This window comes from Alternaria atra, assembly GCF_907166805.1.
Source record: "Alternaria atra isolate CS162 genome assembly, contig: 25, whole genome shotgun sequence".
Classification (NCBI taxonomy): Eukaryota; Fungi; Ascomycota; class Dothideomycetes; order Pleosporales; family Pleosporaceae; genus Alternaria; species Alternaria atra.
In genome coordinates, this window is record NW_025091323.1 from 5,326,754 (window position 1) to 5,345,149 (window position 18,396).

The following is an 18,396-nucleotide window of genomic DNA, read 5'->3' on the forward strand; positions in this document are numbered from 1 at the left end:
GGCCTTTGGTATGCTCTTGCGACATTACTGGGTGTGGCAAGTAAGAGTGATGAGGCTCTACCGGAACAGTGGTCGAATGGTAAGAGCCGCGTTGGTGATAACGCGTGGCAACGCTTTGATCGCACTAACTCACAGAAAGCTTGCAGTACCTCAATAATGTTTTTTTTTGAACGGAGGAGGAGCGGGAAGATTGATGAAGGAATCGAAGTGAAAAAGAGGAAGTGACGGGTGGCTGCAGTTCTGGAGACCAGAATCCGGAACAGAAGGAAGGCGCCTTTCATAGTCGCCTCAGGTTGTTACGTCATCCGATATCATCATATCTTCGAGAGGAGAATCTGTATGCTCTGTTAGTTTTGAGAGATGACAGCCGCGATGGAGCGAAAGAGAAATCCCGAGAAACATGGCAATGGTGCAAGACACTGATGGACTCTCATACTAGGTTCAATGGAGCGGAAGAGATGCGCAAAGTGGTTTGCTTTTATGCGCTATGTGACGAGACCAACATTATAATGGGCGTAGGTATCATGATTGTTTCTATGTGTAACTAGTGCTAACGAAACGCAGTGAAAAGTATGTAAGAGAGTACGTTGCGGATCACAGAGAACAGCGAATTATATTCGGTTACCAGCCAACAGTTGGAGCTTTGTGACCATTGCCATCGCATCCATATAGCCATTCAAGAAGACGGTACGAACACATACCGCCTGTATTCTGACTACGCCGAGCATGGAGATCTACGTGACCTTCTCGAGATTCATTCCCAGGGGGTGAACCTGGAAAGGCAGATACCCGAGCGGTTCATCTGGATGATCTTCCAAGCGCTGGCTGACACCGTATGTGCCTTGAATACAGGCAAGTGCGGCGAGACGCTCGACGAAGAGAAGCTACTGAGGAGACAGAAAAAGGGAGAGAAGGAGAGAAAGGAAGGAGGAAAGCGAAGGTAGGGAGGGAAGGTAAGAAGAAAACCGGGAAACTTTCCCTGGCGCCATGGTACACTTTGATATCAAGCCGGAGAACGTATCCCTCAACACGGCTCGGGCACCTTGCTGACTATGGAATTTTCAAAATCATTAACAAAGAGATAAACACTTCGGAGAGATGAAAAGATTGGGGTACAAAGAATTTTAGGCCTCGGAGATCATTGTAGAGGCATTGCACCACCATCCCGTCAATGCAAAAGCGGAAATCTGGTCTTTGTGGATGCTGATATGGAAGATGATGCATACTACGCTTGGTAAAGAGAAATCCAATCAGACTTGCGAAGATAGCATCAATGCTGCGTTCCAGTTTGCGGACATCAATCCGTTTACATCTGGCGACATCCCAGGCTACGACGTCATGTAATCAAACACCTTGCACCAACTAGTAATTGACTGCCTATAGATCAACCCGAGAAAAGCGCCCCCGGTCACGACTGGGTAAGTCAGAAGGCGAAAGCGGATTTGGAAGGTCGCAAAGACGTTTGGGCCAAGTCCTGTCGGGTGTTGGGGATAGTAGTGGCCTTGCCGACCACCTCCGAGTTCTCTATAGGGAAGTGTCAGTCTACAAGATTACTGCGGAATCCCAAGAGCCTCCAAGTAAGATAGATTAGGAAGACGGGTGCTCCTATTGATGAAAATATTCATGTTTGAAGCGTGATATTGATGTGATATTCTCTCCCCAAATCTAGAGTTTAGACATGTGGTGCTGAGCTAGCCATTTGAAATGTGTAATCTTTTTCGTAGTGGGGCGACTACAAAGTGAATGACCGATGAACATGTCCGATCTCGATGCGTTCCTTGATAGTCTGTGGTTTATCGACGACTAGCGGATTCTCCGTGCTGTGTCCTCTTCGCTCTCTCCAGACCATTCTATCTTCCTTCAACTTCTTCGCAACTGGATGTTCAGTCGTAGATATCCTTGTTAATGCAGCCAAAGCCTCGTCTGTCACTCTTTCGCATTCTTGAAACTTCCCAAGCGCGTTGTAGACTGTCGCTAGCTCTATCAAGCCACCGATTCTATCAGGATGGATCTCCCCTCTGCCTTGCAACGTGTGACGTTGTCGCTCTGTGACATCAAGCAGGTGGGACTCCGCCTCTTCCCATCTTTCTTGAATCACCCAAATCCGGCCAAGATGATAACGACCCCAGAGATAAGCTATGTGACCATCTCCTAAGTTGCGCGCGGCGATGGGTAGGCCATGCTGGATAAGTACTTCGGCCTCGTGAATCATACCCATTTCGCATTTTACGAGAGCGAGGTTCACCATCGCGAGTAGTGTGTATGCATGCTCTTTGCCAAGTTTTCTCTTTCGTGTTTCCAGAATTTGGTTCATCATCGCATGCGCTTGATCCAAATGTTGCTTGTTGCGGGTTCGGATGGCGGAAGTACAAAGGTGTTCACGCGCTTCGAGCGTACGTGTGTGTTCATCTCCATGCAGCTTCTCCATACCCTCTGATGCTTTGACAAAGAGTTGACGGGCACGATTCACATGCTCTTCAGTGAAAAACATAAGTAGAGTCTGGCCAAGCCAGTCGATCGCATCCAGAGTGTCTTCTTGGTCAAGACCGACTAGCCTGGTCAGCCCCTCGACTGCCTCTTCTTGGAGAAGTTTGGCTTGGCTGAATTTGCCTTGTAAGAAAAGTGACTTTCCAAGAGCAAATTTGGCAACCAGTGTCTCCCGATGATCGACACCCAAGAACAGTACACACGCGTCCAAAACTTCTTTTTCCATCTTAGCCGAGTGCTCGCTTTCGCCGAGGTGGAACAGGGTCGTAGCCAGTAGACGGGTAACGCGACGAGTAACGGGATGCTTCAGGCCCAGGACCTGAGTCGTGAAATCTTTCACTGCAGTTTGCAGTCGCTTGGCCTCCTCCCAACGTCCGTTCTGCATGTACACCAGGCTGAACTTAGCATATGTCATAGCTTTGCCTCTATCAAAGCCACCATCAAACACTGGCCATGGTTTCATACGTGCCATGCGCTTGTCTCTCATGCGTTGCTCTATCGATTGCTGACATTGGCGTACATGATCGACATGGGGGAGGATGTATTTACGAATGTCTTCCTCTTCTTCCGTGTTACCAAGCGGTGGGATCAAAACGCAGTGTGATAGTAGCATTGCGGCCGCTTCAGACCAAACTCCCTGCGCTGCGATACTCATACCAGGTCGCTCACGCGCCCACTTGTGCACAAGCGGATGCATAGAGTAGCTTTCGGAATTTTGGCTCTTTATTATGAGCGAAAACTGAGTCAGCTGCCGTAGAGCTAGACGTAGTCGATCCTCATCCATCACCCTCTCGTTTCGTCCTTCTCGGATGATCTGCCACAAGTCAGCAATGATCCTGAGAGCAGCATATGCTAGCTTGACCTACGCCGGGTAGAACAGGCGGACTCCGGTTCTGGTAAAAATAGGCAAGGACCAGGAAAGCGTGTTCTTTACACCATGTTGACCAGTCGGACGCGGGCTTGACGGCCTTGTACTGACCTTCTTTGGTCTTGTCCTCGACCTCCTTCAGATGTTCGACCTGGGCGTTCTCGATAGCTCGTTTCAATAGGTCGTACCGAATGTCTTGATTGTGGAGAAATGCGAATGTATCAAGCAGCTGGAGGGCGTCCCGAGATGCTCTAGTTGCTCGCCTTTCGATAGCTTCTCGATTCAACTCGAATGTTGAGAAGACACTCAACTCGTCAGCGGCATCCTTGTCTTTCACTGGAAGTCTGTTTTGCCTCGTCTGTTCCCATTGGCGTTCATAGTAGTGCAGGTACTCGCTCAGCCTGCAATACTCTTCGCGGATGGCCCTACCTGCATGCGTGATCGCCAATGCAAGATAGCCAAGCGCTTTTGCAATTGATAAGGCAATGTTGGATACAACTGTGCCCCATGGTTCCGTCTGACCGGCCGCTCTCAGGAGTAGACTGCTCGCATCACTCGTACTCAATCCTTGAAATTCAAAAAACCTGTCACCAGCAGTGCCATACGCCTTTTTCCCAGGATCACGGGTTGTGACAAGAACGTGACCTCGATTGCCTCGTGGGAAATAGTCGGCAAGCTTGAGGTCAGGGTCATCGGCGTTGTCGATGATGAGAAGCCAGGGACGACTGAGATTCGATAACCAATGGAGTGCAGCATTGACGTTGAAGTCCACTTTCCCAATCTTTGACACATTCTGAGAGAAAGTTTGTATCAACCGCGACGGGCTACTACCGTCTACCCAAAAAACCCCCCAGAAGCTAGAGGTGACCCGTCAGCAGTGTTACATAGGCTTGGAACCATGGCGAACTGACTAATGGCGATTATCTTCAGCAAATTTCGAGCAGAACTGAGTCTTCCCTGCGCCTCCAAGCCCGTATACAACGAAGCGTTTCTGCTCTGCCTTTGAGGCTGTTGCTCCGCGTTGTTTCGGAGAAGCACTAGGTAACATCCAGTTGCGTAGACGTTCTGCGTACTCTCCACGACCAGTATAGAACGGATCGACTGGCTTGGGAATATCGAAATGTTCGTTCGTCACCGGGGCGTCGGACGCGGGATTATGCGCAATATTGTTGATTGCGATGCCAAGCTGATTCACAACTGATACGGATTCGATGTTGAAATCGCGATACGCCGTCGTGTTGGTCACGTTCTCATATGAGGGTAACGATGTATGCTGCGCTTGCTCCATCCGACTCTTCAATTCTTGAAGACCAACAGCCAGTTGCTCTAGTTGGGCGTTCTGATCCTTATGGTTTTCGCGAGCCGACTGCCTGCATATGGGTCAACACAAGCTCCTGAAATGGCTAATCAACTTACATGGAGATAAAACCGAGTAGCATTTGCAGGGCTCCCTGATATGTATTGATCTGGTCTCTAAGTCCAGAGATCATGCCGTCTTTGCTTTTCTTTCTACGCGACTTGTCCCAACCATCCAACTTTCCAGTGATAAGCTTGTGATCACCATAGATAGACTTCACCGAAGCCTCAAGCTTCTCGGTAAGTTTCTGTCCATTCTTAAGAGTTTGTCCTGTGCTTGTCCAAAGGCTCCTCTCGTCGTCTCCCATTTCGATGTTGGTGACACTATTGAGGTATTCCTTCTCGAGGTGACCATGCACCTTTTGGAGACCTTCGACCTCGTTGATCAGGCCTTCAATATCTTCATCGATAGTCTTGGCGGCTGCTTTGACGTCCTTGAGATATACGATGAGCCGAAATGCAACATCAGCAATTCCCACGCCTGCAGCCACCAGTGAAACAGGGTCAGCCATGATTCAACGCTATCACCAAGTTTGTTCCTACGCGACAAAGGCCTGCGTAGTCGTCCGTACGAAGGCCGTGTCGATGTTCAAAACACGTCACCAAGCACGGGATCGCGTAGAAGCAGATTGAGAATGTTGCCAGCTGTATAGAAAGGCGCTGTATGCGACAAAAAAGAGGATAGCCTTTTGCGATTTACTCGAGTGGCGGCAGCAGGGGTTGTATTGCGCTGGCCAGAGATGCACAAAGCGGCTGGATTTCGCATACATGCTTGCGAACTGGAGCCTCCATGTCCTTGGATGACGACGTCCTTGGCCGATAGCCGTCGTAGAGGGTATCAGGCGAACAGTATGAGAACGCGGGATGTGACACTGAAAGAGGCACAACGGGCAGAGGCGCGTTCTGAACCAACCGTAACCGAGCGCGCTAGCGCTGACTTCGCTAACACCATCTTACTGGTGCCCTACCAGGCTTGACCCTCGCAGGTTTGGCCCCCAATTTGTCACATCTCATCGGCCCCACGCGCTGATAGGGAAGGCATACTAACTGCGGTACCACTGGGCTGAGACTGTCATCCACTTCAATTTGGGGGCGGAGTCACGAGAGCAGAAGCTTCGTGTTGACGTTCTCACACTAACAGTGCGCCACTGCAAAACAACTTCTGATATTGTTCACATCAAGCAGGAAGCACTCGCAGCCATGGACACCCCGTACGCCGACTTTGGAGGAAAGACAAGTTCCAAAAGTTTGGCCTTGTTCCTAGTCATTCTCAGCCTTGTAGGCTACAAGCTCTGGAAACGCCAGATCCGGCTTAAGGTACGCGCGTCCAAGGGGATTTGTCGTCGCGCTGCTGACATTTGACAGGAAGAAGATCAATATGCGGCGCAGATGGGATGCAAAGCACCACGGAGATGGGCAGCGAAGTGGCCACAAGGTTTGGATCTGCTACTCAAGGTGGGGCAACACGCAAGAGCGCAAACCATCCTACAATTCTTCTTGGACGTAGTGGAGTCTAGCGGTCCAACTCATGAACAGCAGTTGCGTAAGTCTCCGGGACCGTAATGGAGGGCATGGAGCTGACCATGCACAGTCGGATCTCGCGGAATTAATACTGTTGAGCCACGCAACATTGAAGAGATCCTCTCTACTCAGTTTGAAGGTTTGTCGATGCCACACCAGCTGGACAATCGAAAGCATTGACGCTCGCGGTAGACTTCAGCCTTGGACTCCGACCCAAGCATTTCGCCCCGTTAATGGGAAGCGGTATCTTCACCCAAGACGGTGCAGCATGGAAGCACTCGCGAGCGCTTCTCCGGCCTCAATTTACTTCTAATCGCTTTCAGAACTTCGAGGAGATGAAGAAGTCAGTCGAGAGCCTCATCGATCATATTCGTCCTGATAGCATAGTCGATCTACAACCGTTGTTTTTCCGTTTGACTTTTGACACGACAACATTCCTCCTCTTTGGTAAGACATTGAGCTCTTTGCAAAGCAGCGACATTGCTGGACAAGAGTCGGAGTTTGCAGCAGCTTTCAACTTAGGCCAAGGTAAGTTGTGACTGTACGAAATGCATGTAAGATATACACTGACGTCGTATCTCCACATTTGCAGACTATCTATCACATCGTGGTAGGTTGGGAGACTTGTACTGGCTCGCGAACACGCCCGAGTTCTGGCGGGCCTGTAAAACTTCTCATCGGTTCGTTGACGACGCAATCCAGAATGCACTAAATAACTCCAAGCCTGAGAAGGTAGAAGACGAGGATAAAAAGCATTACGTATTCATCGATGCGCTCATTCAGGAAACCCGGAACAAAAAAGAACTCCGCGATCAGTGTCTCAATGTCCTCCTGGCTGGCAGAGATACGACCGCATGCTGCCTAACCTGGACCTTACGCTTGCTAGCTCGTCACCCTCAGGTTTTGGAAAAGTTGCGTGCGGAGGTAGAGGCCGTAGTAGGCCTTGGAGACAATGCGCCTCAGCCAACTCGGGTGGACTTAAAGAAGATGAGATACCTTGATCTGGTCCTGAAAGAAGTACTTCGCCTCTACCCATCGGTGCCGGTCAACTCCCGTGCAGCACTCAAGACGACGACGCTTCCTGTCGGGGGAGGCCCGGATGGAAAGTCTCCAATACTGGTAAGAAAAGGCGAGGCCGTCGGGTATTGCGTGTACGCTATGCATCGCCGCACAGATATCTACGGCGATGACGCACTCGAGTTCCGTCCCGAAAGGTGGGAAGATGGAACGTTATTGCGCGATGTGGGTTATGGGTATCTACCCTTTAATGGCGGACCGCGAGTATGTTTAGGCCAGGAGTTCGCCCTGCTAGAAGCGGGATACACCGTAGCGAGACTGGTGCAGAAATTCCCCTTCATGACTGTCCCGCAGGACGACCCTGTTGTCGCACCTGGAAAAGAAAAGCAAACGCTGACGTTGGTGGTTGCTTCGGGAGATGGATGCCGTGTACACATGCGCTCATAGACCGAGATAGAACACTGCCTTGTGGACAAGTTTATAATTCGTCAGTCGTGTCCCTCAATCAAGACCGTTCCTTGGAAGTATTCGTAGTGGTTTATTTGATGGAAACTTATTGCAGAGCACATGAAATACCTCCACAGTATATGATCATCTCGCTACTGCTCGCGTGAGTATCCTTCGTGTTCGCCATCATACGGGTCCAGATCTCGGGTCAAAGCGCGTATAAACGATGTTGCCAACCCCATTCCACGCCATCCCTATTCTTCCAGATCTGTCTACAGGAAACGGCGAAGAAGGTTTGCACCATACTACCCCACACAGGATGCAGGAGAACTGTGTCGATGTTGAGGGCCTTGAGACAGGAACTAAGTAGTTCCGAGCTTTGGCTTGAGACCAGTGCTAGAGCCAGAACTGTGTCTTCTGGCTACTAATTATCGTAGTGTATACTGTCTCTGCGCCAGCGGCTGCTGGTCGGTTGGCAATGCGGTGGGTGATTGTGGTGTGGACTTGGTGGCATTACTAGCAGTACTCAGCTCGTCTGGGGGGTTTCGGCATTACTCAGGTTTTCGATTAGTCTGGGGCAAAGAGCTCTCACTGCACATTGCTACTGATCTTGATTGCCTTGTCTACCAGGACTCACCTCCGGGGTACGTTGTCAGCTCTTAGGTATAACCCTAAAATCCTTTGAGCTCCTCCACACATCGATACTATTTCTCAGTTTGGCTTGGACGGTGAGAACTCGATGCATATGCTAGTCCTTCCTAGTTCATCTGTTCGAGGCCTGTACTCAACATGGAAAGCTCTGGATATCTGGCCAGTCCGGAAAGTAGTGGTCAGGCACAGCGCGAGTGCTGGCGTGAAGTCCCTTCGTGTAGACTATCATCACCTGGGTCCGTGGGTCAAGGCAGGTGTGGATTTGTCCAGCTCTATCCTGTTACCCGATTCTCCCAGATCTGCTTACACGACACCACCAAGTAGGTTTGCGCAAGACCTCCCCATACTTTGTCAAAGATGATGGCGTCGAGATCGAGTGCCTTTGATAGCGGGAGCAGGTAATGGCGCGCCATCGCCTGCTCCCAATGGCCAACCCAGAATCTGGTCTTCGCACTTGCGGGCATGGTGACATATGCGGCGCCGTCCCCTCAAGTCTGAACATGCGTCATCGTGGTCTTGTATACTTGATAAAGTTGTTAGCAATACTCAGATCATCTGGAATGCTCGGTATTACCCAGTTTTTAAGCTAATTTGGTGCAAATAACTCGTGTTGAACGCTGACACCTTGCTTCATGGCGTTATCGAGAATGGCCTTGAAGTTCAAGCTTGCTTGAGAAATGTGATTATCGACGTAGCGCGGAATACTAGCTTCCTCGACGGCTCCAGCCCAGAATATCAAAACTCGCACGAGTTTACTGAACGCCGCTTTGTTCTCCTTTGGCGGATTGCTGCACCCTCTTGGAGGACTTACTGGGTTCGAGGTTGTTGGCCATTGTCTGCCAGTTGACCGCCAACCCGGGTATCTTGGTTGAGAACTTGGAGACCAAACAGGTTCAAGTCACCTGCCGGGACCAGGGTATTCGCCAGTCGTCCCCTTGCGTTGAATCTTCCGCTCGGCCTCTTCTGTACCGCATAGCCTCCTCGGGTTCCGGTGGATGTCTTAATGGCTCGGTTGAAGGTTCCCGGAGGTGCTGCAGGTCTGGTCGGTGGCGCTCTCGCTGGCTCTAGGTCCAGCCTGTCTGTCATGTTGATCGAGTGATAGTGGGCTGAGTGATCAAGTGGTGCTGTGGAGAAGAAGTCATGAGTTAGTTGAAGTTGGAGTAAGAGTATATATCAGCTAGTAAGCAGGTGAGATACATGAAGTTGACCAAGATCGCTCTAATTGAGAGGCGAGTTTACGAAGCTCAAGAGCCACAGTCGCCCCTAGGGAGCCAATGTGTAGCTACCTTTACCGTGCGACGCATCGTGAATGCGTGTTCGACGGGCGTATGTATGTATGGATGTTCGCAGCTTAGGTAGAAGAGCCAGGCGGTATTGAAGTGGGCGTACGCTCCGCGATGTGGTGGTATCAATGAGAGATCGTGGCGGTTGGCAATTAGTCGGCAGACGGTGTGATATATAACGAGCTTTGAAGGTACGGTCGGAGGGTATTAGGCGCCAATTAGAATGGAAAACATAACTAGTGAGTGCGCTTGGAGGATATCGATCTTGCCTGTAAGCTGAAGGTCAAGTCTACCTGAAAGTGGCCAGTCATCTATACTGGTTTCGAACACCACTTTCCCGATTTTTCTTACTGCATTGACATCATTACTACTCCACTATGCTTTAATATTCGAACGCTACTGCTGTTTTCAGTGCCAAAGCTTCCGTCCACTGCGACGGGCAACTCGGTGTTCAGTACCGCGGTGATAGGTACGATTACCATGTAAGGTGAATGAGATGGTGTCTATGGCTGACGATGTTGGGTCTTTCTGTGCGATGGCAATATGCATTGGCGACATGCGATGTCGCGCTCTAGGCGGCTGGCGTCGGGCGCCTGTCAACAGCACGTAGTCGTGACAACATTTCAGGGCTAGAGAACAAGGTTTAGAGACGAGGCGACGATGGATGGTCAGCCGCATAGCTCGACAGTTTTCGGATCGATCGTGGACGAAGATGCTTGATTGAGAGAGTTAGTGTTCGGTCTGGAGTCGCGCGGTCGATGTCGCACCTAGCGCCGGCTAATGGCGCGTTCCGCGCCTCAAACGCTGGCGTGGTCTGCCAAGCCTTGCACATCTTCGATCATGTCGCATTCTCTGTTGAGCCTCAATCCTTCATTCGCTCAAGCCTTGCTGCATCAACACATCATACTTGTCCTTAGTCCAAACTTCATGATTGCGCTGAACCTTGCCGCACATTATGTTTTCATTCGCTTACGGCCTCGGTACCCCCGTATTCACGGTTCATCAATTGGCGCATATGCCGCTTATTGTATGTGCATATTCGTGTCCAGCGCTTCGCTCTAGATGGCATTGTAGGCCTTGCGTGAGGTATCCACTTAATCCATGTTTATATTGAGAGAGTCGCTTGTGAGCACATGGCGGTGCATAGCCCGCCTCCCAAGGAAAGAGAGAGGACAGCTCCGGAAGAGCATTGGTTGTCATTAATGCATAGCCGACAATACTTATCTTGCTCTTCGCACCGGTCTGCCGTTGTCGTCTTGTGGAAGCACTATAAAAACACGTTCACAGTCGTACAGCAATTGGGCTACCGCTTCGCCAACGTTACCTATCCACTGGACAGTCATTGGTATCCAAAATCGAAATGTATTACGGTTTACTTATACACAGATTTCAATGGGCCTAGCATGAGAATGTTCATTTATGGCATCGATGAAGGCTCATCGCACCGGGGTAACCACACAACCTTGTAAGAGCACGCATGGAAGGATTTACGCTTGTCAGGATGCAGAAATCGTTGCGCCAATAAACGTTTTGTTGCAGCCTCCCGCCCCACGCTGCCAATCGCATGGGTAAGATGCGAGCTAGAGTAGTTCGTCTTGAGTTAGCAACTGTGGGGAACCTAGACTCAGCATGGCAGGCCTCCATGGTCTTGACGGGGTAGACGTACGATAGCGGTAAGTCATCTCTGCAATCTGAACGCCCCGTTCCGCACCCGATGGACCGGCGGGTACGTCGGTTTTCGCATTATTTGAAAAAGCGCCGTGCCCGTCTTGAGTCTATCTATCAAATTCATTCGGATTCACATCGCGGTCCTCATGATGTCCAGGAACAGCAATATCTACGCAACGACCAAGTATCTGGCTCAAGAACGGACCCAGAACACCAAGATCCCAGGCGGCAGTCGCTCAACAACACTATCTGGAGTCAAAGATGCCGACTTCGTTGCGATCGGCCTTGGAGGCACAAACATGCTGGCGATGCTGTGGGCCATAGCTATGGGCCGTCGCGCCGTTGGTGTCGATCTTCGCGGTGACCCATTTCTGGGGGTGCACTGGAACATTCGTGCGGACATGTACCATCAGCTAGGACTCATTGACAAGATGATGCTGGATCGTTACGGACTGGATAACCTACCAAAAAGACTGGACGGGTCGCTACTGAGCTTGGCCGATCTCTTCTACCACCCAATGACCAAGTCTCGGGACATCATACCAGGAGCTATCATCGAAGGATACGAGAAGGAGTTGCATATGGTCGGTGAAATTCACAACATTGAGTACATCGATGATCGGTGGAAGGATGGCAAACCGCATCGCACTGTTACCACTGTACCTCCGCCATGTATTCCCGAACACCCATGTCCGACCAAGATCCGAACCGATTTGCGGGAGGTTCTTGACGGTCCTTCCACATTCCAGGCCGCAGCTTTCTCCATCCAACTCCTTCTACGCCGTTATCTCGAAGCGCTAGAGAAGATTGATCTGAACGCTGGTAAGACGCCCAGATGTCGTCTTTTTACGAAACATCGGGTGGTGCAGGATGGAAGCGGCCTGGTTCATCTTCCCTGTGGCAGAGTTCAGATCCGAATCGAAGAAGTTACCGAAGTGCAATACCACAACGATCTTCAACGGATTCGCACACCGGGCAGCGATTTCATTGATCTTGGCGTTCCTGAGCTCTTCAGCATTGCAACAGGTATCAATTGCCGTGAAGCAGAACAACTGGGCTTCCAACAACACGATGTAGAAGTCGACCACGGTGATGGTCAAGGCGCCAAAGTTGCGCAGGCAGATTTCGTTGCCGGACAGTTTAACATCCTCGTCGATGGGCGCTTGCGCCGCCGCATCGCGTCTGAGTTTGATCAACACGGTAATGAATCCTGGGTACGACAAATCGCCGTTGGCCACGAAGGCGACCCAAGAGTATCCTGGCTCATCGTTGAGGTACCCGAGTTTGTCTCTCTATGCCCGGTAGAGCGCGGCCTGGTCAGCGTCGAGACCAGCAAAGACTCCGCGGAATACTTCGCAGCATACCAACTCCTCCTATACGATTACTACATCTCCCAAGCATCTCTCGTCCTCGAGATCTCACCCGACGAGCTCCGCCGTGTAGCCATGGTCTACGGCCCCAAACCCTTCAGCCTTGTCGAGCGCATCGGCACCGACGCACGCGTTGCCACAAACGGCATCGTAGCAGGCGACTCCTTCGGTAACGGTCACTTCCTCCACTCGGCAGGTGCCATGTGCGGTATGCTAGGCCACGGCTACCGTTTCCTAGAATACTGGCAACGTCGCGCTGCCTCACACTGCGCCGAATCTTCTATCCGCCTTCTTGCCGACCGTATCAAAGCTGATACTGAAGCGCTGCTGGAGGTTAGCGCGAAGGAGTTCAGCCAAGCAATCCCTAGCAACTTTGGTGCAGAGAGGGGGAAGAAAGTCGCGGCCGCTAGTGGGATTGCGGAGGGGAAGAGGGCGAAAGTTAGTGCAAAGAGGGAGAGGGGTAGGAGATGGGATCAGGCGCCGTTGAATCCGACGGATTGGAGGAGGGTATTTATGCGGAACGGGAGGACTTGGAGTGACAAGTTACCAAAGATCGATGAGAGGCATCCAGCTTCGAGGGTTGAGAAGGCTAGGCTTTGAGTTTGAGAGCATTTAACATATATAGCATGTCAGGGGTTTCTACACAGAGACGGATTTATTGAAATACAATTTGCCCAGCAAGGCCAAATGCTGACTTTTATTGTTATAATACGGGATCATCCTGGCTCCATGACTTGACCCCATTCGATTCTGAAAAGAGAGCTTCTCTCGGAGCGATCAGGGCTAGAAAAGTCACATGAGGTTGCAGCGGGAAATACCTCTTGCAATTTATCGAAAGCGATGCGCACTCTGCAAAACTCAGGATTCTTATCGCAGATAGAAATCTCCCATCCATCGTATCCTCCGTACCAATTGTAGGAGTCATTGGAGGGATCACGCTGCCACAAGATCCGGAATAGTTCTAGCTTCATAAGCCAATGTATCGCTTCGGGGAACGGCATGTCCAATTTCAATCTCCTATGTTCGTCAGACATGAAACTTCCAAGGCGACATTGGGTCCACCCAAGGCAGAACGCCCGTACAAGGCTTCGTAAGCATCCATGTTGCTGAGGCCATGCCGGAGGTCGAGCATGGATATCAGGATACAATAGCTTCGAAAAACCATAGGAATCAATATTTATATATCTCCCGTCGAATGCAAGCATTGGTCGGCGGATGCACGTTCGATTCCCTGTACGAGGCTTGGAGGGGTTAAATATGAGACTTCTTGTGACCAAAGCTGCGGAGCAAACACACAGCTCATGCCGGTGGTTTTCCAACACATGGAGAGCCAAATCTGTCCAGTGCATATCATAGTCGACTTCTAATCTGTCGGCTTCCTGACCGACTGCTAGTAAAGCGAAGACGCGATCATACGGCACCGAGCAATGTTTGTCGCGAAACCAGTATAGCAAGAACAGAAGACTTCGGTCGCTAACGAGGGCACGTAGGCTCTGAGTTCCACGACCAATGAATTGTTCGAAAGGCGTTTGCGAAATGTCGAGACCAAGCCGAAGAATCCTATTAGGAAACTCTGATAGCCGGAGTGTCGTCATGTCCAGGGACACGATAACGTTGCACGCAATAACGATCTCCTGTATAACCCACGCTCGGTTCCAATACTCGTTGTATAATACGTATCATCCAATTAACTGCATGTTCCCCTGTAGTCCGAGAGGTTCGCTACGCATGCTACTTTCTGAAGAATGTCTCGAGAGCAGCTTAGATACGCAACGAACTTCGGACGTTCTCCCAGGCCATACATGAACGCGTCGTGCGCTAGCGAATATATGGCCCATCTGGGCAATCTGGTGATTTCGTTCGGAACAATCGGATTGATTTATGCACAAGGCGTCGATCCAGTAATGTCTTGGTGTGACATCGGACCACCGAGGCTCAGTGCAAGCTAGATGTAGGAAGTCGTACAAATTCTGGCGGATGATGAACGATTCTCCATTCAAAAGTATGGTCTTCGATGTAGAACGATCTTCGTCTCCCCATCGGTACGACAAGCAGGTGTATTTGGTCTCGATAGTTTGATGTGATATTTTACATCTAACGAGCCCTCTCGCGGAAAGACCAGGCTTGATTCGTATGATCCTTATGGATGATCGCGTATGATCTAATGGTTCATGGTGAAAGGCTACAGTCCTGTTTGATGGATGTGAAGTCGTCATTGGCCCAGAGCGTTTGATTTGTCATTGTGCTCCAGGTCTTGGTAGATTCGATCTGGAACCACTGGTCAGTACGTTGCCTTTGTGAAGATCCAGCAAAATGTGCGCAAAGGGTGTGAGCAAGTAGCAGACAAAAAGGCTGAGAATGAATGAGTGCGGCCGAACGGGAGCGCACACCAAAGACGGACAACACTCTCAACTACGAGCCGATACTTGAGCAACGCAGAAGATACAACGGGCGGAGTGGCGCATTCGTAGCTAAGAAAATTAAGATGAAGACACCGAACATTGCGTACACGGATACCTAAAGCGCAGCTTAGAGTGATAAGTAGGCGGGGTGTCAGCTGCTTCGGCATTATGGCTGTGCCCCTGCATGTACATTGCGAACGTCATCGAGAAAACACTGTCAGCCTCGTTTCGTATATCAGCTTGGCAAGTAGTGGTTGGTACTTGACTTGGTATGCGTTGAAACAGAGGAGTGAAGATGGCTTCCCTGGAGAAAGAACTCCGGACATGGCTGCCAGGCTAATTTGACGCTATCACATGGCGGTCAGATCCTGTGCATTTCCCTGAGTGCGTACGCCATAAAGAAGGCATGTTGACTGTTGCATACAAGGGAACACTGTCTTTCGTACTGCATTCATGTCGTTCATTTCATACAACTACCCTAGATGATGGACTACTGCGTGATAACGCCATCCATCGAAAGCTCTTCGTCCAATCCAACGTAGTACCTGATCCAGTTGAAGATGGACTTGTGCCAAAGCAAACTGTTCTGCCTGTTGGTAACCCAATGACCCTCATCAGGGAAATGCAAGAACCGCGACGGTACGCCCAAACTCTGCAAGATGTTGAACGTCTGCAGTCCCTCAGCCTGCACAACACGGTAGTCCAGATCATTATGGATGATGAACTGCGGTGTGCTAGCATTAGCGAAATGCGCAAGGGGATCCCAGAGTTCGTAGTTGGCGCGTTCGTTCCAGACAGTGCCATTGTTGTCGCGTTGAATGAACCAGATCTCGTCGGTAGCGTAGGAACCAACCTGGTTGATCTTTCCGTCGTGGCAGACGAGGGCCTTGAACTCGCGGCCTAGGTCATGACCCTGAATCCAGTTCGTCATGTAGCAGCCGAATGATGCGCCGGCGGCGATGGCGCGATCAGTGTCGATGTAGTCGACGTTGTCGCGGAGATGCTCGAAAACCTTGACGAGATCGGTGTAGGGAGTTCCACCCCAGTTTGCTTGGATCTTGTCGGTGAAAGCTTGGCTGTACGATGGCGATCCGGTGAACTGTGTTGCAGTAACGACGAACCCCTGATCGGCCCAAAGTCTCAGATTCCATCGCACGCTCCAGTTGTCTCCCTGGGTAGATTGTGGGCCTCCATGGATGATGAACGCGAGAGGGTACTTCTTGCTCGGGTCGAAATCGGTGGGGTAGAAGACGAAGGTTTGGATGTCGTCGCCATCGTCGTTTGTGACCCAGAAGTTTGACACGGAGTCTGATGTGAGACCCTCGAGCTCAGGATCAACTTCGTTGGCAGTGAAGAGAATATGCTTGTCTTGACCGGGGTACTGCTTGTAGAACATGCGGCTAGTCCAGGAGGCGGCTGCGGACACGAAAGCGCTGCCGTCGGGAAGCACAGCAAAGTCGGAGAGGACAGTGTCAGGGCCGGTGAAGTTGACGGGTGTGAAGTCGGCTGGCGCGTCCTCGGGAACAAGCCAAAGACGTACAGAAGCGTGCAGCTCGGACGTGACCCAGAGGTCTACGTCATCTGGACTCCATTGAAGACCGGTTGGGCTGGAATCCCAGTCCTCAGCGACTGAGCGGACTTGACTGTTCATGCCATCAATCTCAGCAACGTAGAGCTTGTATTTGTCGGACTCGTAATCGATACCATCCTGTTGTGTGTAGGCCAGCTTGCTGCTGTCGTGCGACCAAACGGGGGCGCCCGATGCACCCTGTGCTGTCTCGGGGGCAGTGGTGCCAGGACCGTTTACCGGCACGGCGACCTCGGATCCATCAAATGGAACAACGTATATGTAGCTAGCGGTATAGTTCGCCTTAGGTAGATCAGGAGATTTGGTACGGAAAGCAACCATGCTGCCATCGGGAGACAGATCATAGTCAGCTGGGTCGCTCGAAGAGCCTTGGACGGGGCTCTCGGGGCGTGTGATGGTGTAGCTCATGCCAGAAAGCAAGTTCTTAAGCTCGCCTCCATAGCTGTAGGTTCCGTTGCCGCCGTTGAGAACTCCGCTGAAGACAGCGACGCGTTCGGCAGTGATGTAGTAATTCCAATGTCTTACAAAGTTGCTGTCATACAGCTGACCAAGGCTCTTTGGTGCAGTTACGAGCTCAGGGTTGTATGCGGTTCCATTGCTTTCGTAAGCAAGGCAGTTTCCAACAAAGTTGATGCCGGAGTCGGTCTTTACAGCCTTCAGTCCAGAAAGAGGAGCATGAAGCGATGCTACCAGTGTTGGCTCAAAAGAGTCACCACTAAGATCAGCAGTGTACAGCGTGACTCCTCCGGGAATATCCTCGTTCGTAGCGTTGAGGTAGAGGATGCTGTCCTCTGTGTCACCGACCCATACAACCTCCGCGGCGTCGCTTCCGAAAGGCGCTTTGGTGATGTTTCCAGTCTCGGTGTCAATGAAGTACCAAGAAGTGCTGGATTTCTCGGACGTCCAGTTGAATTTGGTTTCGGAGAACAAGGCACGATCCTATGCTGTTAGTGTGAAACTTAGGCGTTGGTACGAACACTCACTCCTTTAGGGCTGAGACTGCCGGTACTTCTGCGAGGCGCAGCTAGCATGCCCCTACGATGGTCAGAATCTTTGTGCGATATGATCACGTCGAACATACTCAACAGTGATGGCACTAGCAGACCCTAACAAGAGGCCTGCAGCCACGAGTGCCGTCTTCATCGCCATTTTCTCCTATAAAGTTCGAGATGATGGTAAAATCAGAAGTGCAGAAAGAACTTCTGGAGAGCCGTGTCGGATCATCATACTATTATATGTAATTCGGGCTCCCAGGCGGTGTCATAGCATGCGGAGCGGAGCATCACAATCGCTGCCAAGAGTTTGTATGTACGCACCTGCCTCATTAGCTGTGTGCCAAGGAAGCTTTCCACGGCTTAACCGACTTTTATTAAGCCGGAAGCTGGGCAGACGTTGGGCTTGTGCATTCTGGACGATGGTATCGCTGATAGGAGCGGGGTTACTCGTGATGCGCATGTTGTTTTTGCACGACCTGCCGGATGGAGCTTGACATGGGCGTGCGGCCTGATGAAAATCTGGGTGACAGGAACGCGAGGGAATGCCAAGGGGCAGGGTATTGTTACCCAGTTCAAAGGCTTACCAAAAGACTGTTACGATGTGCTATATTCCAGAAGATGAGTCCCACGATAGTGGCAGCTTGAGATGCGCAATGAATTAGAAGATGGCAATGTCTCTGGACAACGCGAGATGCTTAGCGCGCCAAGTGAAAGCGTTTCCACTGAACTTGCGAACGCGACAA

At 50.9% G+C, this 18,396-nt stretch overlaps 5 protein-coding genes across 5 annotated transcripts; 2 read left to right on the plus strand and 3 right to left on the minus strand.

The window, feature by feature from the left end:
• Positions 1 to 1,732: 1,732 nt before the first annotated feature.
• On the minus strand, positions 1,733 to 5,223 carry ALTATR162_LOCUS6827 (uncharacterized protein; the record flags this gene model as incomplete). The annotated part of the gene is made up of 4 exons (XM_043314452.1): positions 1,733 to 3,301; positions 3,354 to 4,212; positions 4,267 to 4,725; positions 4,772 to 5,223. 4 exons carry the CDS (start codon positions 5,221 to 5,223, stop codon positions 1,733 to 1,735), a joined length of 3,339 nt encoding a protein of 1,112 aa, XP_043170387.1.
• A 688-nt stretch (positions 5,224 to 5,911) lies between these two features.
• Positions 5,912 to 7,696, plus strand: ALTATR162_LOCUS6828 (uncharacterized protein; the record flags this gene model as incomplete). Its single annotated transcript, XM_043314453.1, has 5 exons — positions 5,912 to 6,028; positions 6,077 to 6,254; positions 6,303 to 6,371; positions 6,425 to 6,760; positions 6,825 to 7,696. 5 exons carry the CDS (start codon positions 5,912 to 5,914, stop codon positions 7,694 to 7,696), a joined length of 1,572 nt encoding a protein of 523 aa, XP_043170388.1.
• Positions 7,697 to 8,698: 1,002 nt separating this feature from the next.
• On the minus strand, positions 8,699 to 9,433 carry ALTATR162_LOCUS6829 (uncharacterized protein; the record flags this gene model as incomplete). The annotated part of the gene is made up of 3 exons (XM_043314454.1): positions 8,699 to 8,870; positions 8,922 to 8,933; positions 9,159 to 9,433. The coding sequence occupies 3 exons, from the start codon at positions 9,431 to 9,433 to the stop codon at positions 8,699 to 8,701; spliced, it is 459 nt and encodes a 152-aa protein (XP_043170389.1).
• Positions 9,434 to 11,447: 2,014 nt separating this feature from the next.
• ALTATR162_LOCUS6830 (uncharacterized protein) lies at positions 11,448 to 13,268 on the plus strand (the record flags this gene model as incomplete). The annotated part of the gene is made up of 1 exon (XM_043314455.1): positions 11,448 to 13,268. One exon carries the CDS (start codon positions 11,448 to 11,450, stop codon positions 13,266 to 13,268), a length of 1,821 nt encoding a protein of 606 aa, XP_043170390.1.
• Positions 13,269 to 15,560: 2,292 nt separating this feature from the next.
• On the minus strand, positions 15,561 to 17,807 carry ALTATR162_LOCUS6831 (uncharacterized protein; the record flags this gene model as incomplete). Its single annotated transcript, XM_043314456.1, has 3 exons — positions 15,561 to 17,597; positions 17,642 to 17,693; positions 17,740 to 17,807. The coding sequence occupies 3 exons, from the start codon at positions 17,805 to 17,807 to the stop codon at positions 15,561 to 15,563; spliced, it is 2,157 nt and encodes a 718-aa protein (XP_043170391.1).
• Positions 17,808 to 18,396: the final 589 nt, after the last annotated feature.